Below are 27,197 nucleotides of genomic sequence, written 5' to 3' on the forward strand. Positions count from 1 at the left end.
CTTGCTCTACTTTGCGTGTGCCTAGGATAGAAGGCCACAGAATGATTGGAAGTCTGTCTCCATGTTGGGCCACCTCCTCCATTCCTTCTCTCAAATACCCACCCCTGAACTCCAAAACACACCTCCCTACCGCTAGCCCCTCAACACCATGCCACCCCCAAATATGTTGGGAGAACGCGTCACAATACACTTTTGATCTGGAAACAAACCTCAGAAAAAAAACTAATCCTTTCAGCTGTGAAGGTCAACATGGTGACATTATTACTACTACTACCTGGTTTAGTTTTAACTGACAGAAGGGGAGAGAGTGATCTTTCAAACAAATGCTAGGAAAAATAAAGTAAGCACTGTACATGAGCAGTAGAGTATGTGGATATTCTGGAGGATTGATTCTTACAGCTCATCTGGATATTCTCTAGACAGAGGTAGAGGAAACCCACCAGACTGTATCCAATTACATTTATATGTCCTCATACCCTTTCTAGAAGGCTCTCCTGAGAGAGAAGAGCTGTGTTTCTGCTATAGTCTGTAGATGCTGAGGAGAAACCAATGCTTGTAATGTGTAGCGTAGCAGTAAATTCTAGTCATGAGGTGATTCAGTGAGCTTAATGACTCCTATGCGTTGGAAAAACTAACATTACAGCTAACCCCAACAGCAGTCCAGGAGCTTGAATGTATATAGCAGACTTTATGTAGCTAGGACAGCTATGCAAAGTTACCATGGTAACACTACTCTGTACATACAAATAGAGTACACTGAATGTCTTTTGCTCGTGGGAACAGCCTTCCCAGAATGCTGTGCGAGGCGAGGTCTTACCTGTCCAGCCAGGCCAGGAGACTCTTGGCAGCTCCGATGAGCTCCACCACGGAGGTGAGGAAGTCGTTGGGGGGTTTCCTGGAGGTGCTGCCGTCGTATGTCGGGCTCTTCCTGCGGTCTGACGTGGACATGTGCAGGCTGTTGGTGGCTGCTCTCATCTTCACCACCAGACCCTTCAGGTTGTCTGTCTCCACTCCGTAGTTCTGAGAGGGGAAGAAAGAACAGAAGAGTTGAGCTTGATATATCAAAGTTATAGTTTGTCATAAAATAATGTGTATTTTTACGTGATTACAGTGAACGTCAAATACATTTTTGGGACAAAGCATTCCTGATTGGAACTGTTTTTCCAGATTTTTATGGCTCTGGATTTAATTTCACAGACAAACATGTTTCCTGCAGAGTAAATGTGGGTTATTAATTGTAATGGGCTAAGGACGCATGATTTAAGAGGCCATGCACCGGCACCTCTGGGGAGAAATTCCCCTGCATTCTTCAGGCACGTCTGGCTCAACCCTCGGGAGGGAGGCGTGCACGTGCCATCACCTGATTCCCATCAAGCAAGCAAAGTTTTCATTCCTGAGCCAGTAAGTTGAGGGCAGACGTGTAAGCCTGGCCGCGGATCTGTGTGTGCTTAGGCTACTGCTCTGTCGACTGTTTATTCCCACTGCCCTTACAACCCTGACCTGCTCCAGGGGAAGTGATTAGGCAAATGATTGGACGGACACACCCAACCTAGTTTTTACTTCCAAATGTGTAGAAAGAGATTCTCTTTTGAGTTTACAACCCAGAAAATACCTATAATATATAATTCCTCCTAATGGCCAAAGAAATCCCTTATGAGGCCAAAGTTGTGTCCTGTACCTGCCCTATGGTCCCTAGCTCTGCTCTGACTACAGGGATATTGTGTATTTAATAAAGTTTTAGATGTTCATTGTTAGTACAGTAATGAGCAGGCCAAGTTGCATTTCTTTACGTAAGCATCCGCAGTGCCTAACAAAGCCTTCTTCATCATAGCGCATAGCTACAGTTAGCTGATGAACTCACAATATGACTAATCGGACTGTGCAGTACATTTCACTGCGAGCAATGTGTCTGATCTCAGGGAGCATTGGATTTAACACTGACCTATGGTCAGGTTCAGACTAATGCTCTCATCAAACATCACGATGGCCACATTCATCATGATGTCATTCAGCTGCCGGCTCTGCTTACTGGCTCAATTTAGGATGGCTTAATTTAGCAACCAATCCTGGCAACTCACGCACGCTCCACTTAAATATTGCGGAAAGAATGTGTTTGGAGTGGAGTGCTAGTTAAAGGAGACGAGAGGGGGGGTAGCCTAAACTCCCGTTCTGGCAAATATCAGCTCACATGGTGTTGCATCCCTGCCAGCCTCTCTGGCCTCAGCCTGACTGGCACGCTAACGGCTAAACACGCTAAAGAGCAGAAAATAGCCTGCGCTCGCTCGGCCCTGCTCCACACTGAGGAAACCTGCAAGTGATCAGCGGCTAACTCCACTCAGCTGCCGTTTTATATCAGGAACCAATTATATATTACCTCATCCTAAAGTCGTCCCCACGGAGCTGAGGCAGAAGCCATATGTGCAAACTGACAGAGCATGTTACATTTCCTACATCTCAGTTGGCAAATCAAACATCCAAACGGCTCTTTCAGAGGTCCACCGAGACACAAAGAGCCTTTGAGGTCACTATGGGAACCTCATGAACCTTAAGCAGATTTATACCAGGAGAAGAGATGGAGAGAAGGTGCATATAACCATCTCAGATGGTCTGAAACCCCACACTTGTCCATTATAAGACATAGCAACTGTGTTGAACCAAAACAGAGTGGCTTTGAAACTAAGCCATGGAGAGCCAATCAACATCAAACAGCACTGCTGGCTTTGTCATTAGTGAGCCAATAGCACACAGAAACACCAGCTCTGACTGGTAGGCAGATGTTCAACACCTCTTTGTTCCATAGCTGTAGCAACTTATAGGAACAGGGACCAGGTTAATAATGTGCGTTTCAAATCAAATTCACTCCATTTCAAAGTGACTGTTGTGAGCAGGATCTGCTTGGGCCTCCAGATAGGTCCTGTATCCTGACATGAACAAGTGTCCTCAGGAGACCCGAGGAGGGCTATCGCAACAGGTTCTTCCTGCCCCTCACCGCATGGGCCCAACGATACGCATCACCTGACACGACCAGAGGAACATGGCCCAAGAAGGGCGTTCCCACATCTCTCGACCACAGACAGAAGGCTGTTGCCAGACCTGTATCAGCCAGGTGGGAGCCACATCTGTTTCCTGCTCCTGAGGAGATGGGTACGCACCTCCAGGGGACAAGTCCACAGTGGACAGTAAAACACCAATTATAGCTGCTTCCACACACTACTTGGCTGCTGCGCCTTGAATATCTATTCCATGGCTCTGGGAGACAATAGGTGGGCTTTTCTCTTGTGAGCAGGCCGCTGGGGTTCCAAAGAAAATCAGAGGTGTTGGGTTTCAAGATGGGTCTCTGCAGAAGTCATCATGGTTTTGACTTGAGAGTCCCAGTTTGATTAATCAACATGTCCTTCGTCGGTCTACAGAGACCAGTTTGCTCTGATGGCTTTTGGCTGGAGTTAGCTGTAATCTGAGTAAGTCAGTCTGTCTAACGTCCTGCTGAGGGGGAGGAACGCTATGAGAGTCAAGCTAAGACATGTGTGATACAAGGTTCTACTCATTTATGAGATGAAAACAAATACACAGCACTGACGTAAGAACATACTCTCCAAGAGCATGCAACAGAAAAAGAGAAGGTTCAGAGCGTCTCATCTCCTGATCATCTACCCAATGGCTACATGACCGATACAGGGGGTATCCTGTCTACCCTGAAAGGACTGTGTGACCACAAAGTGAAGAGTTGGACTTGAACCGTTTGACCCCACAGCAGAGAGACACTAATGAGGGGGGAATTGGCTGGCGACAGTGTGTCAGAGTGAGGGGGTCTGGTATTTGTCGGCTGTGTGATCCTGTCATAAGCCATGACCTCTCCCGCGGGGCCAGTGAGAGAGAGGCCTCTATGTTAATAAAGTAGGGATGGGCACGGTTATTCAAAGTTATATGGCAGTTATGAGTGTGCCCCATTAAAAAAGACATACCGGTAGCCTACACACTTTTCACCTGTGTAGCTTGTCAATGTTGGTTAATCAAAGCAGCACTACCGTCAGAAGCTCCATGTGTAGCAAGTGAAGTGGGAGATTTCTGCTAAATGGAATGAAGTTAGTTAAATGAGAAGGAGTAGGCTACAATGACCAACCAAAATGTAGGCTGTTTAACATGAATTATGAGAGCGAGATATTAGAGAGACAGGTAGCCGGGAGGGTCGGAGCATTGGGCTAGTAACCGAAAGGTTGCTGGATCGAATCCCCGAGCTGACAAGTTAAAAATCTGTCATTCTGCCCCAAGCAAGGCAGTTAACCCAATGTTCCCCAGGAGCCAATGACGTGGATGTCGATTAAGGCAGACCCTTAAGGCAGACCCCCGCAGCTCTCTGATTCAGAGGGATTGGGTTAAATGCGGAAGACATTTCAGTTGAATGCATTCAGTTGTACAACTGACTAGGTATCCCAATTGCGCCCCTTCCCCACCCATTTGTGTTGAAACGACAAGCAGAGTGCACCGCTTCTCCTGAGTCGCGCGAGCAAGTTTCCGTTCAACATTTGTTTTTTTTAAACATGCATTTCGACTATCCAGATATCTGAAAAAAAATGCATATTACTCTAATAGTGAAATGATTTAAAATTCCCATCCCTATTAATAAGGAGAGCCACAGCAGACCAGCACGTTTACCCAGGGTTCTTCACAGGTGTGAGGGCAGTTCCAGGCATTCCAAACTCAAGGTCACAAGTCCGACTAAACATCCGCTCTGTCTTTCATAACATAACTATCCTCTCCCAGACTTTCAACTTATTTTGAGAAATAACAGAGGCCCTGCATTGGGGGAAGACGTATTAAAGCTAACAAACACACACTGGAGAAACAAGGGAACCACGGGTTAAATTTATGAAGCCTATCAAGAGAAAACTATTTCAGGCTTCAGTAAATTGCAGGGGATGAGCAGAAATCTGGGCCCAATTACCCTGAGCAGAGGAAGGGATGCTGGACTGCAGGATGTACGGTATGGTAAATAAGGTACGACACAGATTAATCAAAGCATTAGACATGCCCTCTACCCCTGTAATAAGCGTTTCCACGTGTCCATCCATTCCCAATGACCACAGTAACGTTACCACCTAGGGTCTTATCTCTTCAAGCTGCTATCACCATCTCTGCTCCAGAGAGGGATGCTCAGACACTATCCAACAATACTTCCCTTGGAATATTCCCTAGAGATCATGAATCAAGGAACCCCAGACTTCAGAGGTCCATCCCAGGATAGCTGGACACAGACATGGGGCTCAGGACACTCAGACTGGCAGCTACCATGCTGAGGTTAATCTCATTTCAATCTCAACCTTAAACATTAGGAGCAAACTAACCAGGATCAGATGTTAAGGGCACGAACACGACTGGTGTCTAACCACAGACCAGCGCACACTCCCACAAGACCTTTCTAAACCACACTAGGCCCCTCAGGAATTTAGATGGTGGTCCAGTGCCTGCTAAATTAGATTGGTTTGGGTACAGTAACCTGTTGGTCTACTGAACTTCCTTCTTTATGGAATAAATAAGATCAGAGAGGATAAAATCTAAATGGATATGCTCTTTTTAGGAACTTGATAGAGGACAAATCATTAATGTGAGCTAATTTAAAGGAGCATAAGGATTTGACAAAAGAACGCTGACACTGATAAAAACTTAAGACCGCAATCTGGGTTTATATGACACAGGAAGCGATAAAAACCTAAATCAATCCCATCTGTTTGAAAAGCTCAGAGTGAAACAGAACCAGGTTGTTTTAAAAGAGAGTCTCTCTCCCTCTCTCCCTCTCAGACAGTAGTGTTGACCATAACTCTTCAACTGGCAGCACTTCTGATGGACGACCGGTCGCCCGGTCAGATCCCAGCCCAGCTAGAAGGCTGTAACGCCGTTCCCACGAGCCACTGGGGTAAGAGACAAAAAGGACAAGGCCGGGAGTGCACTGGGAATGTACAGCTGACCTGACATTTCTCTGTGTGTGTGTGTGCGCGCACGTGTGTGAGAGTGAAACCGAGGGAGAGAAAAACCGAGAAAGACCGAAAGCGAGCACACTAACCCATTTCGCCACTTCATGTCCTGCCTCCCTATCTGTGGGAATGTTTACGAATTTTAAGTCTCTCTGGACAAGAGCGTCTGCTAAAATGTAAATGCACTACTAATCATCAGCTCACATTCAACCACCACACCAGACCTGGGACCCATACAGCCTGAATAAAGAGCTTGATTTGACTCCATCTCTGGAGTGAAACTGATAGCGTTTCCTACTCTAATGTCCTGGAGCAGTGTTCCACACCACATTGAGCTCTGTGGGAAATGAGAGGTTCTGCACCACTGGTTCCGTTGGCTGCCAACTATATTCTGGGCATATTTCAAACACACGCTTGCACTGCGAGAGCAGGGTGGCAGCAGAGCTTATGACCTAAGCTCCATCGCCAGTGAGCCTCACTGAACAACCAGCAAGATCCTGGTTCCACCATATGTTTTATCTTAAACTACAAGCTACATATTGACCTGCGGGGGGAGGGGGGGGAAGGGGGCAGAGAGAGAAAGATGTGGTGTGAGCACCCCATACCAGAGCACAGAGCAGGTCGACAGCCTCCAGCACCAGCTCCTGGTGTCCAATGCGGGCCACACCCAGCTCCTCCAGGTCCTGATGGGAGATCTTCAGCAGCTGCTCCCCACTGATTTTCTCCTGCTCAAAGTTTGCTACATACTGCTGCAGGCTGTCATCCAGCCCTGGGGGGGAGAATCCATTGATTAGACAAAGATCACCAACAGCAATATTCCCTCTAAACAGCCCGTGCACAGAAGCACGAGATTGAACTTCACTTAACTTTATAGAGTTTTCCCCGTTAATGAACATTATCAACGTTTGTTTTACTGTGGGAATTGTGATCGATTCAACACAATATTAGCCATTTTCGATGCAACATACCGAAACAAAACAAACTACGCAAGAGATTCTGTTCTAGGCAGAACGCACCAGAGTAGGATTCTATTGCATTGACAGGCCCGACCTCTACACAGACAGGTGCGCCATAACCAATCTGAGCTGCAGTAGGCCTATATGCAAATAGACCATTGCGACATATGGACCTGTGCCTTTCACTTTGAACTGGACTGTTTTTACAGCATGAGCGGTCATGAGTAGATGCTCTTGTTTTGAGATCAAAGCGAGAGCTACACGGAGCAACGTGTGCACATTTGTACATGTTCATATCTTTTGCTATTTAGTGACTTATTAGCTGAGATAGATCATTTGTAGTCAGCAATAGGGGAGTGATTGCTTCCTACAAGAGCACAAAACATGTGCATTTCTAGACATCTTTGAAAAGAGAGTCAGGTAAAGAGCTTTGCTCCATTTTTAGGGTTATATTTTGAGACAGCTTATTCAATCCTAAGTAGCCAATAGGCAGAGGGTAGCATAATTTGCCAGATTTTCTGTAATAATGGTATGGAAATAATGATGCATATTATTTTGTAGTGGTTTCTTGCGTCAAACAACCATTTTCAGCCACCTCCTTGTCTTAGGGACAAGTGGATAAACCGGTTAATTTCAAGCCCTGCATGCATGCTTCAAAAGTTTAAATGGAATGTAGGCCTATGTTGAACACCACACTTTGGCTGCTACTGTAGGCTGAATGATAAAACAGCTATTTCTATGTTAAAATGTTATGGGAAGCATCTTCTCCATTGTGTTTTTGATGGTAGGCCTACATTATGATCAACTGGCCACAGTGGCCTACTTGACCAGTGCTAAAACTGTAACAAAGCAGGTACAGCCTCAATGTTCACAGTAAACACGTAACAAAAGTTGCACAGAATTTTCACAACGTTCAAGTTTGCACTCAGCAGAACTGAGATTTGCTCAGTGACAAAATAAATGAGGGAACGCTGCCTATAAGGAAGACCTTTTCGTGTGGAAAGACTGAAATGATAACATATGAGAAAACAGTAAAAACAATGAATCCTGCTTTGATGCAGGCCTCCTGGCTCCCTATACCATTCAGTACCGATTCCTAGTTTAAGAGACACATTAATCCCTGTAAAGACGCATCAGCCTTGTATTGACAAGCCCAGTTCTAATGGCGGACTTGACACCTGACAACATACAGCAATATTCCCACAAACCAACAGCAGAGAGAAAACCAGGTGCATCAGATCTATCCTCAAGATAAACACACCGTAAACAGAAGAGGTTAAACCTGACTGAAGCCTGTTTGGCCAGTTAAACAATAGATGGCTCTCGGGTCTGATTACAGTTTGAGAATGCCTTGTCTGCTATTCAAATCTCTACACTGTTGGATGAGTTGTAACTATCACAATACCAGCCGTTCTGCCCACTCTAGGATAAGCAATCCATACTACATTACAGTGACACCTAGTAAGGTCTCAGCTGGATCAATTGGGCCAATGAAATGTGGTTCATATTTTACAGGCCTGTGAGATTGACCCAGCGGTTGGATTTTACAGTGAGGCGGCAACATCAGATAGACTTTTCTTGCCCATTGAGGCTTTTTATTTGAAAGTGAGGAATAATGCCAGCGAAACGTATAATATTTAAACAAGTAAAGAACAATAGATGAAAACTGAACTGAATCAAAGAGCATTTAAAAGAAAACAGGCATTGTTGAGGCCTGGGTTAACTCGGCAGCATGCTGACCTTACCCTGTCCTCGGCTCTAACCAGGAAATGACAGGATTTAAATAGGGCTACCTTTAAAAAAAAAAATGTTAACCTTTATTTAACTAGGCAAGTCAGTTAAGAAAACAATTCTTATTTTCAATGACGGCCTAGGAACACTGCGTTGTTCAGGGGCAGAACGACAGATTTTTACCTTGTCAGCTCGGGGATTTGATCTCGCAACCGTTCGGTTACTAGTCCAACGCTCTAACCACTAGGCTACCATGCCTCTGACCAATTAACATCAAAAGCCAAGCATTACAATACACCCATGTTCAGATCAGAAACAAAAGCACAACTGTGCTAACCCACATTATAAATTACAATAACAAAATGTGCTGCTCATAAACTGTTCCATAATCAATGTCTGGTTCTTCATATAAGCATGTATTTAGATTATCATAATGTCATCCGTCACTTAATCGTCACAAGCACTCTTCGCAGAAGTCTGTGTGGGTAATGTGGAGCGCTTTAGCTAATAAAACGTGTGTGACGTGTAATTAAAAGTATTTCGGAGGGTCAGGACAAAACAGCTCCAGCAAATAAAGTCTCCCTTAGAGCCAAACAAAAATGCTTCTTGTTCAAAATAAAACCTGACTGCAACAATCACACACACACCCCACTCTCATTTGGGCCGGTAAGCAGTGTTGTGACAGAGTGAAGAACGAGCCTGTGTGTGGGAGAGGCATGGGCCAGAGAGGAAGGGAGGAAACACCATCTTGCTTATCAAAGAGGGCACAGAGAGGGGGCAGCTGCAGCGCTAAGGCCCTGAGCCCTGGTCCTCTGAATGGTCTGTCAGCTGCACAACACACACACAGAGCACTTTGGATTCTAACATTCTTTCCAGTATAAGCTGCAGCCATATTAACCACACTCCATATAGGAATATACTACATATAGTGTATGTAGAGCATGTGTGTGTGCAGACAGGGTGTGTTCTGTGGTCGGGGGCCATCTTTATGAATAGCACCTCATATTTATGCCTGTGTGACAATCAATGTGTGTGTGGAGTGCTGGTGCTAATGCAGACTGTTAATCTGTCTGGCCTGCAGGGCAGAGAGACAGACACAGGCTCCCAAGACTGACCACAGAGGCTGCTGTGCCAATCACATCTACTGGATTGCAGTAAGAGTAGTGTATGCATGCTGCTGTGACAGACTGTCCACATCGCAACCACACACACATGCTGGCACATTCATAGAAACAATTACATTCACATTAGACCTACATTCAAACCCACCAACTCAGAACAGCCAAGTCTTTCACAAAAAAAAACTAAATACTACAAAATGTGCAGAAGAACCTCTTTAATATACCATTAGCTGTGCTTTATTGCATGGAAGATCATTTTTAACAACCTCTTATAAAACACAAAAATGTTTAGGGAAAGTCAGCAAGGCTTCTGCAAATGAATCTATCAAACTGCTCAAGTATAACACAACCAGTCAAATACATTTACTGTCTAAACATTTTTCCCATTCCTATGTTGAGAATTCCCAGGGCAGACTTGACGGTTTTGGCTTAACCCCTTAGATTAACCGGGTTCAGGCAGCACAGAGGGAACTCACTTCATAGACCCAGTGGAGGAGAGTATGAGTGGGTCCCAGCGAGCGCTGTGCTGCCGTGTTGACGGGCGGACTGAACCCAGCCCAACACAAACACAGACTACGCCTCTGACTGGGCCAGCCGCTGGTAATGGGATTAAAGAGAAACAAAAAGGATGGAAACCAAGGGCTAAGGTTTCTCCTTCCTGCATTACCCTCACCGTGTTAAAAGGCATTTCCTGTGGAATGATTCCATCCTTCTGCAGAATATCTCTACGGATGAGTAAAGAAGGGTAGAGGGGAAGGCAAGCTTGAGGTTTGGATTACCAGGCCTGCTCTGGCTCAGACAGTGCCCGTTCTCCTTCCCATGCTTAAAGCTAGAATCCCTAGTTGAATCAATAACAAAGCTGTCTTCCCACCTCTGTTTTGGTAAAAAGCTGAGGGATGGGCCTGGATAAAATGTTACCACTCAAATTCATATATAATCCTTGCATCCGTTGGTCTGACTATCCATGATATCAAAAGGATAGCTTTAACCATGTTTAAAGGCTATACACCGTTTACATTACATTGTTGACAAACATTGGCGTAAAATAAGCTTATATTTTGGGTTCTGATGGGGTATGACAGTTGAACTAAGCTCATGAGGAATTTATAAGTTATATTCTTCAAGAATCAATGGGTATATCATTTATTTATAAGTCCAAAAAATGTATGTAGCAACTAAGGATTCTAGATTTAAACAGATGAAACTCTCCTGAACAGCCCATGTAAGAGCCCATTACAAAGCTTTGGGTAGGCAGGAAAACCAACTTCCCAAAGGAGAACTTCCCTTACACCATTAATACCTATAGAAATTGGTTGATTTGTTTAAGGGTTTTTCCAAATGTTTCAAATGCCTCCAAAATCCCCCTCCAAGAGCACTGCCTTGAATTTGGAATCCTGGGTCATGTCATGGTAGGGTCGGGTCCAACCTGGCTGTCTAATTGGGACAGTTTGAACTAGTCTGCCACTTCAAACAGCCTGTGTGTGTGTGTGTGGTGTGTGGGGGGGGCACAAGACCCTTCCCCTCTAATGGGACTAACAGAGGATCCCGCTGGGGAGAGAGTGGGAACTGGTAGATGCCGCCTTCTAGCCAGTAAAAATGTTAAAGCCGATCAATAAAAATGTTGCCGGGCAAATTGTCCGGAAGAAAACAAAATCCATATCAAAATAATGCTTTTTATTCATTGATGGAAATACCAATCGATGTGCTCCAACTCCAAATATGGGCTACTTCATAGGCTAATAAATCCTCAAGCATTAGTGTGTTTCTATTTTTACTCACGCAAAATACGCTAGTTCCTCATAAGGGACTTCAGCTAAGTGTACCCCGACTAAGCAAAATTGGCTAAGATTGTGTTGACCATCCCCGTTTTCAGTGTGACTGCCGAGAGGCGATTCCTTCTCCAAAACAGATCGCGCCTTCTTGAAGGCAAAGTAACGAGGCTGATGTGCATCGAGCTGCTCCAAGTGGTTGGATAATTTTGACTTCCCAACAGCAGCGGGTCACTTTGAGCAGGCCAAGGTCCACCGTAAACACAAGTAAATTAGAGGCAAATGGTGTTGGTCAGGCCCAGTCCTAGCAGTTCTGCTGCCACCCTAGGGAAGATCAACATATGCCGTCCGTGTCATGTATAGTAGAAAGATTTGGAATGGATCGATAGACTAGAGTAGAGTAATGATGTGCATCATGCACAATTAGTGCATTTCAGTTGAGGTTATTCAGTAGCACTTGGAAACGAAAATTCGTTGCCAACTATTCACATCGGAGAGTTACGATGCAATCACTAGGCAACCAACTGCCTATAGTAGAAACCAGTTATCAATAAGCCACGTATATTACACAACACGAGTCACAACCCCACGATAGTTCAAATGACAATAAACAGAACATTTATTAACATTCAGAACAGTGAAAACATTTTTTATTTTTAAATTGCGATATAAATTTGAACTTTGGAAAAAAGTGCTTTCATAAAAGCATGGCGCAGGCCTCATTTCACGGGATCATTGTAAAATAAGCTCCCTCTCAATGAACAAGCCTTATGTAACAACATTTGATTGTCCAACATCTCTTTTACAATTTCTTCATTTTGTGGCCGCCTAGAGTGTCCTCTTTCCACTAATGTGGTGCTGAATCGCAGCTGGAATGTGGAGTGGGAGGGGCTGGCCAGTCACGGCTTGGACAGATCCAGCAATTGTCAAAATAACCAGAACCCTTTTTCTAACCTTAACCTAATTCTGTTATGTTCATTTTCCCAACCTGCTGTACCAGTTCTCCTAACCTGCTTCGAAAAGTCAAATCTGACATTAATTTGACAAAAGCTGGTTCCCTTCTAGCCATGACTGGCCAGCCCCGGTGTTCTCCGACAGCCATGTTTTATTACTTATTAGGCATAATTAAAATATTCATGCCTAGGCTAAATTAGAGAGGCCTGTATTTGAAAAAAGCTGTGTTTTGTTATTTATTCATACAAACAGCCTATAGGACAGGTCATTCAGAAATGATATGAGATTTTCATGTGTAGGTGACTTGTTCTTCTAGGCTAAATGTATTATTTTTTTATGATTTCTAGCAGGGATGGAAGACGCAAAGGACAATGTTTTGCTTTTCAATAAAATAGAAATGTATACTCTTAAAATTAATTACAATGATCTAAATGTAATTTTGAGCACCGTGGGTGGATGCCCTAATGCGTGTGAATGTCCGGTTAATTAAAATCTTGTCGGTCACATTGTCCGGTGCCATAATGTCCTACTGGAAACCCTGGTGGGAACATGGGTTCCCCCAGTCAGATTACATTATTCTCATAGGAACCACACACAGCACTATCCCTATAGGCATACAAGTAATAGTGGATTTCTCCCATAGGAGTCACACTGCATTTGTTCCCAGAGGCTTCAGGTACTACAAATCTGTTGTTGTGCCCCTGAGCAAGGCAGTTAACCCACTGTTCCACAGGCACCGAAGACGTGAATGTCGATGAAGGCAGCCAACAGCACCTCTCTGATTGAGGGGTTGGGTTAAAATGCAGAAAACACATTTCAGTTGAAGGCATTCAGTTGTACAACTGACTAGTTATCACCCTTTCCCATGTTCTCTCTGGCCTGTACCCTTGCCACCTCTATAAGAAAATATGCCCTTTTTCCACAGAGGCCTGAGAACTTTTATAGAGCGTAGATCAATGGCTACAGTGTGTGTGCGCACGCACACACACACACAATTTCCATTAAGGACATAAAAACAAGTGAGGGAGGTTGGGTGTCACATTATTGTGAACTGACGAAGGAGATGAGTGGGGGTGTCTTTTCAGAGTATGTGAAAGCTCTTCAAAGGGGTAACCAGGCTCAAATGCTGTAGAAATGTTTTACTGCCATCCTGAAAACAGCACTTAAAACACACTTAAATGCAAAAGCTGAGATGAAGTGAGAAGCAACATGCATAAATTGACAAATTCTGTCTCACTAACCCAGGTTTCTCCTAATTTGAACATCAGTGTGTATGTATTAGTGCCAACAATCCAATTGACTCATTACACGAGAGGCCAAACATATGGTTAAAGCCAAGTGTGTTTTCAATGTAACAAAATAGGAGGAAGTTCCGTTTCAAAGCAATTAGACAGTGATCTATTTTCACAATATGGGGGATGATTAACAAAGCTAGACCTGATGCCCACAGTCTATCATTACCCCACCCACTCTGGAGCAGGGGGCTGGATGGACGGGCACCTGCTGTTACTGTGTCGGTCCTGCTGTCACCCACTATATCCATTCATTTGGACCTAGATCTATGTACAACAGGTTATCAACAAAACAGCTCAGTCCAGGGGTGACAGGAGTTGACATACAGACAGGCATGATTCTGGACAGCTGGGAAAGAGCCGAGAGGCTGAGGCTCAGTTTGGACTTTAGAAACGGATCTGGATTCCACTGAAAGTCCTGTGTGGCTCAGTTGGTAGAGCATGGTGCTTGCAAAGCCAGGGTTGTGGGTTCGATTCCCATGGGGGAGACCAGTACGAAATTGTATACAATCACTACTGTAAGTTGCAATGGAACTGCACCATTCTTAAAGGGATGCTTAGAGATTTTGGCAATTAAGGGCCTTTATCTGCTTCCCCAGAGTCAGATGAACTCGTGGATACCATTTTTATGTGTGTGCAGTTTGAAGGAAGTTGCTAACTAGCGTTAGCGCAATGACTGGTAGTCTATGGGTAACACTAGTTAGCATTCACTCACAAAACTACCTCTAACGTGCTTTATACTGGACACAGAGACATACACTTGGTATCCACAAGTTCATCTGACTCTGGGGAAGTAGATAAAAGGACCGCGTCGACAAAATCTCGAAGTATCCCTTTAAGGCTATAAGCACACGTTTTTGGCCATGTAAACACTGTCCTTTTGGCAGCCAACTGCCTGGCTAGTCCTGTGATAATCCTAACATTCCTGGTCCACATCCTTACTGAAGCACTGAAAACAGCAGGTTTCCTTTCAGAAGCCAGAACATGACAGTAAGGGAGAATCAAAGAATAATCAGGCGAGCCAGACACTGGAAATGCTCTAAAGTAGAGGAGAAAAATGCTGCAAAGTTCCCCACAGCATGTAGACTCGCTAGTATACTACTGCAACACGTTTGGAAGCAGATTTCATGTGTAAGGTTATTTACTTTGCAATGAAATCCAAATACCTTAGATTGTGTGTTCTATTACAAAAGAACACTACGTCTTTTTCTTATCTGAAGCAGACCTGCAGACCTTGATCAAATCACCGGTAAATCCTACATAATTGATTATGTGCTGCAGATTTAGGATGACATGCACATCTGTTCCTTACAACAGTATATAAACACACTGGTGCACGTTCACTTGCATGCACACACAGCCCTCCTCCTCTCGCTCCTCCTAAAGCCAGGCTCACATCCACCACCAAGCCCGGTGATACTCAGGCAGGCTTAGCTTGGGTTCTCAGGGGTTTGATTACATGAGAGAACAGTCTTTCACATCCCACAGAAAAAGCCTTCCCTCCTCCTCTCCCCCCTGCTTTCCAGGGGGGCTCTGGCCATCTGTCCCCTCGTTGTCTCCTTCCTGGTCCTACCCTGCCTGGGCTGGACAGTGGGAAAGCTGCTGGGCATACAATAGCAGTGCCACTGTAACTCTCCCTCTTTTTATTCAGCCCGGCAAACCTGTTGGGAATCAGAGGAATAGCCATTGTTCTCAGGAGGCGTGCCATTGTGGGAATTCCAGCATTCCAGGACAATGGCTCTGGGCAGCCTGGGCTGTAATTAGAAAAAGAAAACTAAAAGAAAAGAAACTGCTAAGCCTTCCTCTGATGCATGACTTTACTTCACATGAGCAAAACAAAGCCCATACACAAGACAGTGGCTAGTGTGAAAGGGACAGTTGTGCAACAGTACCATCCCCACTGAGCATCTAACCAACTGTGCACATTGAGTATCTATAAGCTATGGACCTTTATCCCCCCTGGGCTATTAAGAACGTTTTTGGGGAGGACTTTGTCCAAGAGTACAATTTGACATCATGGCTCATCCTGTTTACTGTCTGTAAGCTTAGTTACCATCACCAAGAGCAAATGTGTGACCTCATCAGCTGATCCATTGGTGTGTTTCTGTAGGATATTTGTGTAGGGTCCTAAGTTTAACGAAGTGTATTTTTGCCTTGTCTTTGTTCAAGGGCTTATCTTGAACAAAGATTACACTTTTAACCTGGTTCTCCAACATGATAAATGTGACAAAAAAAAAAAAACCCTGTCTGTCGAGGGGAGATGGACAATGACGGAGCAGAGATCACACTGATGTCGTGTGGTAAGAAACACCGCCTCATCCTGGCCCTACTCGCCCTGGCCCTACTCGCCCTGGCCCTACTCGCCCTGGCCCTACTCGCCCTACTCCCCATGCAGGCTCCAGTCACGCTGGGGATACCTCACTCAGCAGATAAGGTGGCGAGACACCGACAGAGGTCGAGGAGGTTGGATTCTAGGGCTGTGATGGAAAAGGAAGGGGAGTTTTGACCTGTGGATATACTTGCTGACCTGCAGGCATGTGACAAAGACAGAACGATAGAGAACGACACCAAGGGGAGGAAGGAGTGAACAACAGAAAGTGCCACAGGCACAAACTCTGAGTCACTCTGAGTCACTCCTGGCTGAGTCCCCAAGCACCGAACGAGTCAGTCACCTCCACGTTTCAACAGGACATAAACGGAAAGCCCAGTTATGGGTTGCTGAGTTTCTTCCTGTAATGGAGATCCAATGAAGTCCTTTCTCACAGCTCAGAGAGGCTGCCCCTGCATAAGCTTGTGTACAACAATCAGAGGTTATACACGTCAATGCGCAGAATGACTTCTATGGGCATTCTTATTCAGTGAGGTCTGGGCCTCGGACTGGAGCAGGAGCTGTGTGTAATGCTGGTGGTTTTAGAACTACCTCTCCCGCCTACTAAACACTGCAGCCAGCCAGCCAGCCAGCCAGCCAGCCAGCCACGCTGCTCATTACCTCGCACGTAAACAACCACTAAAGAGAGTAACAAAGGGCCACAAAAATGGCAGAAATTCCCTGTCACTCCACCCCGCCCCAGCTTTCCTTATTCCATGCTCATATTGTTGTGTTTGTTTTTTAACAATCATCCCAGGACAAACAAAGTCTTTGTGCAATGGCACGAAGCTTTTTTCAAGTCATCTGAAAAAACATCTTAAGTCACCTTCACTCAAAACTCCCCTCCCAAAAGGCACCTATACTGTCACTATCACGCCAGGCTAAAACATACGTCGTATTTTTCTCTGAGGTCGTCTCTTCAGTCTTCACAGAGATGGAACACCATGTTTCATCCCAGCGAGGCAGAGGAAACCTATCATGCCCAGCCATGTATAAAGGACCTGACCAGGAAACTCCTGCCCCTTATTTATAGACAATAGACAGACTAGCCTGTACAGTAGAGTGAGTGACCTTTATTTATAGACAGACATATAGACTGCCTGTACAGTATAGTGAGTGACCTTTATTTATAGACAGACATATAGACTGCCTGTACATTATAGTGAGTGACCTTTATTTATAGACAGACATATAGACTGCCTGTACAGTAGAGTGAGTGACCTTTATTTATAGACAGACATATAGACTGCCTGTACATTATAGTGAGTGACCTTTATTTATAGACAGACATATAGACTGCCTGTACATTATAGTGAATGAGTGCAGTGACAACACTGGCCTCTTTTCTCCTCATGTCAGGTGTATGGTCATGGTGGGCTAGCCAGTTTAACAGGGATGTCATGGGACTACCTTTAAGATTGTATGGGTTTACCCTGTTCCCCTTCAGAGATAAAGGGAATACACAACTTTCAAAACCCCCAAATCTGGCTTTTAGTTAAGTTATAACAGGCTGTTAAACAGTCAGAAAGGACCAGAAAAAATCTCTGTCATCTTTAACTGCCAAGCGAAGAGGAGTGTATTTCCTCGGCCAAATCTTAAAATGAACCCGACCATTTCTGACCTCCCCATAATCGGGCAGGCCTGCCTCCAGCTTGGCCCAGGCACCCACACACTATTTGTTTTTACCCACGATGTGCATTCTCTCAGCTAAACCAGGCTTCACCAGTAACCCTGCTCTTTGTGCCGGTCCCAAACACTCACAATGACTGCCAGCGCAGCCCTGAACCACAGCTGGGCCCGGTAAACAAACAACGGGAGCGTAGCCATGATAACGGGTCTGGTGGGGAGTTGGAGACTTGAGATGGGGGGGGAAGAGAACGGACATTCCGTTTAGAAAGATTTACAGCCTACACGCATCCAGGTCAGGGAAGGAGACAAGGGTCAAAGAGACTGAGTATCGTTACTCTGTCGTCCCTCCCACTGAAGACCATTAAGTCGTCAGCACACACAGGACACACACAACAAGCAATAAGCTGAGAATCAACACACCACAATGATGGTTGTACTGCTTTCATTGAGATTTCACAGCCACCCAAATATTCTCTTACTCAGATTACACGCTGTACATTACAGCTGAATAGAAACAACTCCGCAATAGGAATCCCCAGCAGCTAGCGCTCAGATCCTGTGGAACAGAGAGAACGAGTTGAAAAGAGAGCGGGGCGTTGAGATGAGTCGATCCTATTCTCCGTGTGGGAGAGACTGAAGGTGAGTCATCTGTGAGCGACAGCGTGACCAGCCAGTGTGACACCCACAGGGCATGATGCAGACAGACAGCCATCCCACTGAAAGGCAGTGATGCACCAGACTCCTACTCTGCCATGTTAATGACCTACCTGTGTCTCTCACTCTCCCTCTGACACACAAAATAATGTGTTTCTTCTCTTATGATGTGTTAGTGACAAAAATAAAAGTACTCTCACAAATCATGAATGATTGAATAGTTCCTTGTGACGGCAGGACAGACACAGAAATCATTTTTCACCACAAAACACCCTGTTAATTTCCTGTTCCGTGTCACCCAATACTGTCGTGAATGAGCAAGACTGACTGACCGAGTTACTGTCATTTTAACCCACAGAATTCTGTCAACATAAAATGTACTGTTGACTCGAAATTGTTCTAAAATCACAAGAGGTAAAACGAGGTGAAATGAGTCCTAGCTATAGGATAGTGTTGGAACACTGAAAATGGCACTATTTTCCTTGAGATGGGAGATACCAGTAGTTTGAGCAGTAATACATTATATGCGATACTACAAAGGCAGACATTACATGGGTTAATGTCAACCAACCTGAGGAATGCAATCTCTAGGTTACTGCCTGTGGTTGGTAGAATGTAGACTTGCCTAGATGCCCTTAAAGCAGTAATCAGCAGTTAAAACAACAAAGCATTCTCCCCACCCCTGTTTCGGTAAAAAGCAGAGAGATGGGGCTGGAGAAATGTAAATCACTTTCAAATTCATAGACAGAGCTATGGATGCAATGACTGACCATCCATGATATCAAAATGACAGTTTTAACCATGTTTTGAGGCTTTAGTGTTTATTTACATTTACTTTGTTTACAAACATTGGAGTGAAAGCAGCTTATAGGTTCTGATGGTCTGACAGGTAGACTTCAACAGATGAAGCAAAAGCAGATTGCCCCTTTAACATGCTGTTACACATTACATACAACCGTGGTGAAAGAATGACTGTTTACATCTATTTTACAACTACAAAATATTTCTCAATTATACAACGTGTTCATTTTGTTTTAGCATGAGAGCACCTAAGATAAATGGGCTAACACCAACGGGTTATGGCGGAATGAGAAAACTTGCATGTGTATAGGAAGTGTGTTCTTAACCGAGAGAGGCTGAACAGTCATTCTAGCTCAGGCATTTAAATCCTTTAAAAAAATAAACTGGTGGCGTAAGTGCATAAAAGGACATTCATGCTTGTTTTCACTGCTGATTCACAGAGGCAGTAGTTCGGTCCAGTAGCAGAACACATTCCTGTCATATCCAGTGGCTGTTAGAGCATAGTTCACCCCATAGTTCTTTAATAGTACTAACACCACCACTGTAGTGAGCATTTTGAGGCCTTACAGGACTTCCCGCACTGTACGTCGGATTCCTAACACCAGCAACACCATAAAGGCTCAAAATGTCTGACAATAAAAGAGGTTTGTCGGAGCATACGACAGCACGTACTGGTACTTCAAAATCAGCAGACCTAGTCACGAGGAACGAGCAAAGACCACGACAACCGTTTGCAACTTAAGAGTTCGCCCACAATGTGGAAATTGTCTGGCGCAGCAAAATCATGCCTATACAAAACATGTCATTAACATAGACTTTCTACGGTGAGGTCAAAATAAATACCAACAGTCCAGGAATATCACTCATATGATTCCCAAGTTGAGGTACACCATCTCTCACAGCTCTCTGTACGGGCAGTCAGCCACTATGGCTGCAGTGACCCGTCTGTGCCCTGAGCAGTGACCCCTTAGGTTGCGATTATTCCCACTGTGTTAAGCTCTGTGTGTTTCAGAGGCCAATGCTCTTAGGGCAGACTGGGGCCAAACCTCTAGAAGGACCGCTAAGCTCAGATGATCTGGGAGATTTGCAATTCACATTGGGATTTGAATGAAAAGCAAACTGCCCTGCCCAGTTTGACAGAGGCACAAGGAAGGTGACCCCCTCTAACCTTCCAGAGCATTAGAAAATGAGCGTCAACCAATTGTGGTTTACAGTTTGGAACCTTTTATGAACCTCTCAGACAATATCGTCTTCATCGTGTACATTCTAATTCAAATCCTTGGCCTAACCACCAACCCAATACTGTTGCACACAACAAACTGGACAATGGAGAAATATAATCTATTGGTGAATGATTGAGAAGTCCCCATATTGCAAGCTCTTCCACATCAGGTTAACACGTGGGCCTGTCAGAAACAGGACAGGCAGGGCGAAACCACTGCCATCACTTTCAGGTTCCTGTCCCTCAGGGAGAATACTCTTACACAGCTTCCTAAAGTCTAAAGCCCTTTAAACAAGGGAAGTTACACATCTCTAGATCAACAGATTACAATAGGTCCACCCTAAAAAGGAGAATGAGAGGATAACTGGACATTCATTGTGCCAAAAGGACAGTTTTTATCTTAACGATTTCCATGGAATAACCTGCCTCGTTCTTTACTTCCTTCTTTGAACATGGACCCTGGTGTGTGTGTGTGTGTGTGTGTGGGGGGGGGGCAGTCCTGTGGTACTTAGCCCAGTTTAGTTAAAATGAACACATGCTTCTCTACTGGCTGTATACATAGTCGATGCAGGTTATTACAGGGGATTAATAAAGCCTAGGTCATTGCAGCCATGCTGGTACAGAAGAGCGAGAGATGGGCATTATCATGTGTAGTAGAGAGGCACATGGCTCTATACGCTCCCTGTTCTGAGTCTGTTCATACCGCCACCCTGTAATTGCCTGATAAGGATCATGAAGATCAATGCCAACACCTCACTATCACCTCTCAAGATAAGGCCTCGGACATGTTCCAGAGGCAAATCCACTGGGCACTTCACACTAAAGTACACACTACCAATTTGGCATGTCAGTGCTATTCTAAAAAATGACACCCTCCTCCTCCTCTGGCTGGTACAGTCCTTATTTTTGACACTTCCATCCTGTGACCACATTGGGACAGATGTAGGCCACTAGATCATCTGCTCTCTAATCATGGTCCATTTCTTAAAAACAAACCTGTCGCTACATTTCTCACACCAATTACAACAGTCTGCATGCAAGAGTCTTTGTGATTGGAGTATTCTACTGTCAAATACTGAAAACCTGAGACATACTGTAACACTATACTGCTGATATTTTTCTTAAACTAAAGTCAGTAAAACTCACATTACTATGAAAGCCTCTTCTTACTCACCAACTTGAACAGTAGTTGTGATTGCATTATTGGAATGCCTGAGCAAACTTAGTAGACTCTGCTGTGAGTAGGAGGATAAAAAAAAAAGAGAGTGAGTTTGTAAGTGTGAAACTACTCAGCTGAGTTTTGAACTAAACATTCTCTGAACAACACTAGCTCTCCTCAGTCTGGGCATTAGGAGCAGCAGAAAGCCTAGTGGTTAAGAGCGTTGGGCTCGTAACCCAAATGTCGCTGGTTAGAATCCCAGAGCAGACTAGGTGAAAAATCTGTCGATGTGCCCTTGAGCAAGGCACTTAACCGCTACTGTAAGTCCCTCTGGATAAGAGGGTCTGCTAAATGTAATGTGAATGGACTCAAGACTATATATATATTAGGGAAATGACTGAAGTCTGCCATCAACTTCAACACCCAGTGTGGTCCTGCTTCTGTTATTGAGTACAATTGCTAAGGAAAATATAAAATAGATTAAAACTGTATTAAAGTAAATTTCACAATATTAGTGCATATGTATGTATGATAGCCTGCTTGAAGAACTGGTGAGAAAGGTGCTGCAGGACATCCAGTCAAAAACACATACATACATACATACATACATACATACATACATACATGGAACAATTTCAAATATTTTACTGAGTTACAGTTCATAAGGAAATCAGTAAATTTAAATAAGTTCATTAGGTCCTAATCTATGGCTAATAATGACTGGGAATACAGATATGCATCTGTTGGTCACAGATACCTTAAAAAAGGTAGAGGCGTGGATCAGAAAACCGTTTGCCTCAAGCAGAGCGACATCTTCGCATAGAGTTGATCAGGCTGTTGATTGTGGCCTGTGGAATGTTGTCCCACTCCTCTGTAATGGCTGTGTGAAGTTGCTGGATATTGGCGGGAACTGGAACACGCTGTCGTACACGTCAATCCAGAGCATCCAAACAGACTCAATGGGTGACATGTCTGGTTAGTATGCAGGCCGTGGAAGAACGGAATTGTGTACAGATCCTTGCGACATGGGACCGTGCATTATCATGCTGAAACATGAGGTGATGGCGGCGGATGAATGGCACGACAATGGGCCTCAGGATGTTGTCACAGTATCTCTGTGCATTCAAATTGCCATCGATAAAATGCAGTTGTGTTCATTGTCCGTAGCTTATGCCTGCCCATACCATAACCCGACCGCCACCATGGGGCATCATCAGCAAACCGCTCGCCCACACGATGCCATGCATGTGGTCTGTGGTTGTGAGGCAAGTTGGACGTACTGACAAATTCTCTAAAAGGATGTTGGAGGCGGCTTATGGTAGAGAAAATAACAATAAATGATCGGACAACAGCTCTGGTGGACATTCCTGCAGTCAGCATGCCAATTGCACACTCCCTCAAAACTTGAGACATCTGTGGCATTGTGTTGTGTTACACAACTGCAAATTGTCCCCAGAACAGGTGCACCTGTGTAATGATCATGCAGTTTAATCAGCTTCTTGATATGCCACACCTGTCAGGTGGATGGATTATCTTGGCAAAGGAGAAATGCTCACTAACAGGGAAGTAAACAAATTTGTGCACAAAATTGGAGAGAAATAAGCTTTTTGTGCGTATGGAACATTTCTGGGATCTTTTATTTCAGCTCATGAAACATGGGAACAACACTTTACATGTTGTGTTTATAGTGTTGTTCAGTGTAGATTAATGGACCACTACTAATCAGCTTCAAAAAATGACTTTTGACCCAAAACACTGTTGACCCAAAACACACAACCATGATCCCTCTGAAGAAAACATCCTTACGGCGATTAGCACAGGCAGCGTTGGTGTTTGCTGAGTTTATACTGCATGTTACGCACCAACGGCCTGTTGTCATTTTAGGCACAGCAGCTGTCTTATGGCAGTCCAGTGAACAGAGACAGTGGTTAGACCCTCCAATGGAGAACTGCTGAGTCAGATAGCCAGAATGAAGACTGACAAGTAGGGCCTGTCTTCTGAGCAAATTGTCCCTCCATCCACTGGGCACACAGGGTAACCCCCCACAATCCCTTTAGCACATCTATCTACACACAGGCACTGAACAGGAACACTAGAAGGTCTACACACCAGGTTTAATTCATTCAGCAACTACTGAAGAGTGGACGGCTGTGGATGTTCAGTCTATGGCAATGAAATATGTAGGAACTATCAAATAACTTAACTGTGGAAAATGAAGGCCCTAGCCGAGGATATCATCAAACAACATTTCAGACCATGTTTCTTTTGACATAAAGATAATTCACAAGAGGCACTTCTATCCTCCTATGATGTTTCATATAGGGTGGAGTGTTGCTGCCTGTCTGTGACTGCCGATACTTCTCATGCCAGTAGTAGCAGACAGTCACTTTGCATGCCAATGCTGTGACAGGGTTCAGGTAGTTAAAAGAAAATAGTCCTTTGGTGATGTCATACATTCCCATAACCGGCATTCCAGGTTGGATTCTCACATTAAGAATATGCTGGGTGTACCAATACAGCATTGTGCGAGTGGTGCTGTGTGTTTAACCAAATATGACAGGAAAATAGTTTGTGTCCAGTGTTACAATAATTTGGTCTGATGGCTGATAGAGATGGAGACAATTATGATTAAATTAATTCAGTTTATAATCTTCAGCTCCATTGTGCCTCCAGTAAAACAAACTGTTGTAACTCATTGTGCTTGCCAAATAGTGAGATATATAAATAAATAACTGCACTGTTTTGGGGTAATAGCGTTATTGCAAAAGTTGGCTCCTCAAAGAACAGTGCAAGAGGCACAGCCAGAGGTCATTTGTCTGGAAACGTTGGTCCACCTGTGTCACAATAATTCTGAGTGTTTGTCAAAGATCACACAGCTGTTACGTGTTACCTCTTAAATTAAACTCACAAACATTATCAAGATATTTTTTCCCTTTGTTCTCTGTGCAACAACTTGACAGCAACGATAGTTAGCGGCAGCACATAGAGGCAGTTTCTACGAAACATGAGCTTTAACAAAAAACGCATGCATTGCAGGGATCCGCGAGTGAGGCGTATTGAGTTGTTGTTTCTCAAGTTTCAGATAGCGGTTAACATGGACAATTATTGGGGACAATTATTGTGAATTGGGCGGTGTGTGAAAGTGATCCAAACTTACCTTTCATCCAGTCGACAACTTGCTTTGGTGTCCACTTCGTTATTGGATCCATTGCTTGCATTCCCAGGAAGCTATCTAAAACAACAATTACAAATCGATACTATAAAACACTGCTTTCGGTTGCCTACGATTGTCAATTTATTATAAAACTCCCATTGCTTCTCTGTGGAGCAGCTGTCTGTCTCTCTGTGATCCTCTTCACTCTAGCTCGTATTCTCAGTGCACTCAGCGACTGAGAACTCAATCACATCACACATGGTTGGAGGCAGGAGTGAAAACCCCCATAGCTCGTCACTGGGCCTGGGATCAAGTTGCATAGTTTCGCTCAGCTGAAGCTACTGAACAGGGCGGAGCAATCAACAACATTGCACCACAAATATGTAGGCTATATCTTACTACATTGACCACCGATAATGGATGTAGCCATATGGCTGATAATGACTATACTATAATAATACATTATTGCATTCAAAAGTCGAGGAAAAAAATTACATTCTTGAAGTGCATAGTTCGTTTTTTTTTCTTTACTGTGTGTTTCTGTCTCTGCAGCTTCATATAGCATTTGTTATGGGTAATTTAGCCTTTTTAAATATCTAATAAATATTATAGACCATGTTTCATCATACCACATAACTTTTCGTAGCCTATACTTCGATCAGTGTAATTCTTATCAGGCATTGTTTCACTGAACGTTAGAACAGCGCAGTTTAGAAACAGTTATTAAACAGACTGGTGACAAAGAAAAGGGTGACTTGAAACAGTGCGATTGAGAGCATATCAGGGAACGGAGCAATTTTACAGAAAGAGGAACAGCATAACCTGTCCCTTCTTCAGGTCATATAAAATAACAAATTACATTTCCCTCTTCCACACTACCATTGGTTGCGGCTCACGGCTGCGCTCTGTTGGTGGGCTAGCTATTGCTCAGCAGGAAATTATAAGCCACTTCTGCATTGTCCTACTACAGTGCCCTCAGAAACGTATTCACACCCCTTTACTTTTTCCACATTTTGTTGTGTTAAATCCTGAATTTAAAATGTTGTGTCACTGGCCTACACACAATACTCCCTAATGTCATAGTGAAATGGGTGAGAAAAGTGTGGATGACGGATCACCACCTCAAGCTGAACCTCGGCAAGACGGAGCTGCTCTTCCTCCCGGGGAAGGACTGCCCGTTCCATGATCTCGCCATCACGGTTGACAACTCCCTTGTGTCCTCCTCCCAGAGTGCTAAGAACCTTGACGTGATCCTGGACAACACCCTGTCGTTCTCCACTAACATCAAGGCGGTGACCCGATCCTGTAGGTTCATGCTCTACAACATTCGCAGAGTACGACCCTGCCTCACACAGGAAGCGGCGCAGGTCCTAATCCAGGCACTTGTCATCTCCCGTCTGGATTACTGCAACTCGCTGTTGGCTGGGCTCCCTGCCTGTGCCATTAAACCCCTACAACTCATCCTGAACGCCGCAGCCCGTCTGGTGTTCAACCTTCCCAAGTTCTCTCACGTCACCCCGCTCCTCCGCTCTCTCCACTGGCTTCCAGTTGAAGCTCGCATCCGCTACAAGACCATGGTGATTGCCTACGGAGCTGTGAAGGGAACGGCACCTCCATACCTTCAGGCTCTGATCAGGCCCTACACCCAAACAAGGGCACTGCGTTCATCCACCTCTGGCCTGCTGGCCCCCCTACCTCTGAGGAAGCACAGTTCCCGCTCAGCCCAGTCAAAACTGTTCGCTGCTCTGACACCCCAATGGTGGAACAAGCTCCCTCACGACGCCAGGACAGCGGAGTCAATCACCACCTTCCGGAGACACCTGAAACCCCACCTCTTTAAGGAATACCTAGGATAGGATAAAGTAATCCTTCTAACCTCCCCCCCCCTTAAAAGATTTAGATGCACTATTGTAAAATGGTTGTTCCACTGGATATCATAAGGTGAATGCACCAATTTGTAAGTCGCTCTGGATAAGAGCGTCTGCTAAATGACTTAAATGTAAATGTAAATGTAAAAGCTGTAATACAACAAAATGTGGAATAAGTCAAGGGGTACGAATACCTTCTGAAGGCACTGTACATACAGTCTATGCTTTCCTTATTATAACAATGGGGACTTTTTGCCACATAGGAAAGCTACAGTTCTTTCATAATACCAAAGATGTGATTGGTTCTGGAGGTAATACAAAAATGTTAAAGGCAACATGCTCATATGGGAAGCAACTGATGATGTGTTTAAGAATAAAGGCACATATACAGTGCATTCGGAAAGTATTCAGACCCCTTGACTTTTACCACATTTTGTTACGTTAACAGTCTTATTCTAAAATTGATTAAATCAATGTTGTTCCTCATCAATCTACACACAATAGTCCATAATGACAAAGCGAAAAAACACTTATTTAGAAATGTTTGTAA

At 44.4% G+C, this 27,197-nt stretch overlaps 1 protein-coding gene across 1 annotated transcript in view; it reads right to left on the reverse strand.

The window, feature by feature from the left end:
- The window catches only part of icef1 (Interactor protein for cytohesin exchange factors 1), a 73,969-nt gene extending 48,834 nt beyond the window's left edge, over positions 1-25,135 (reverse strand). The window contains exons 1-3 of the mRNA XM_014142891.2: positions 24,783-25,135; positions 6,575-6,738; positions 818-1,020 (exon numbers count right to left, since the gene is read on the reverse strand). Of these exons, the coding sequence (XP_013998366.1) occupies positions 818-1,020; positions 6,575-6,738; positions 24,783-24,843 (428 nt within the window). The 5' untranslated portion in view covers positions 24,844-25,135. The remainder of the gene's footprint in view (positions 1-817; positions 1,021-6,574; positions 6,739-24,782) is intronic.
- Between the last annotated feature and the right edge of the window lie 2,062 nt (positions 25,136-27,197).

The sequence above is a fragment of the Salmo salar genome, chromosome ssa01, assembly GCF_905237065.1.
Source record: "Salmo salar chromosome ssa01, Ssal_v3.1, whole genome shotgun sequence".
In the NCBI taxonomy this organism is placed as follows: domain Eukaryota; kingdom Metazoa; phylum Chordata; class Actinopteri; order Salmoniformes; family Salmonidae; genus Salmo; species Salmo salar.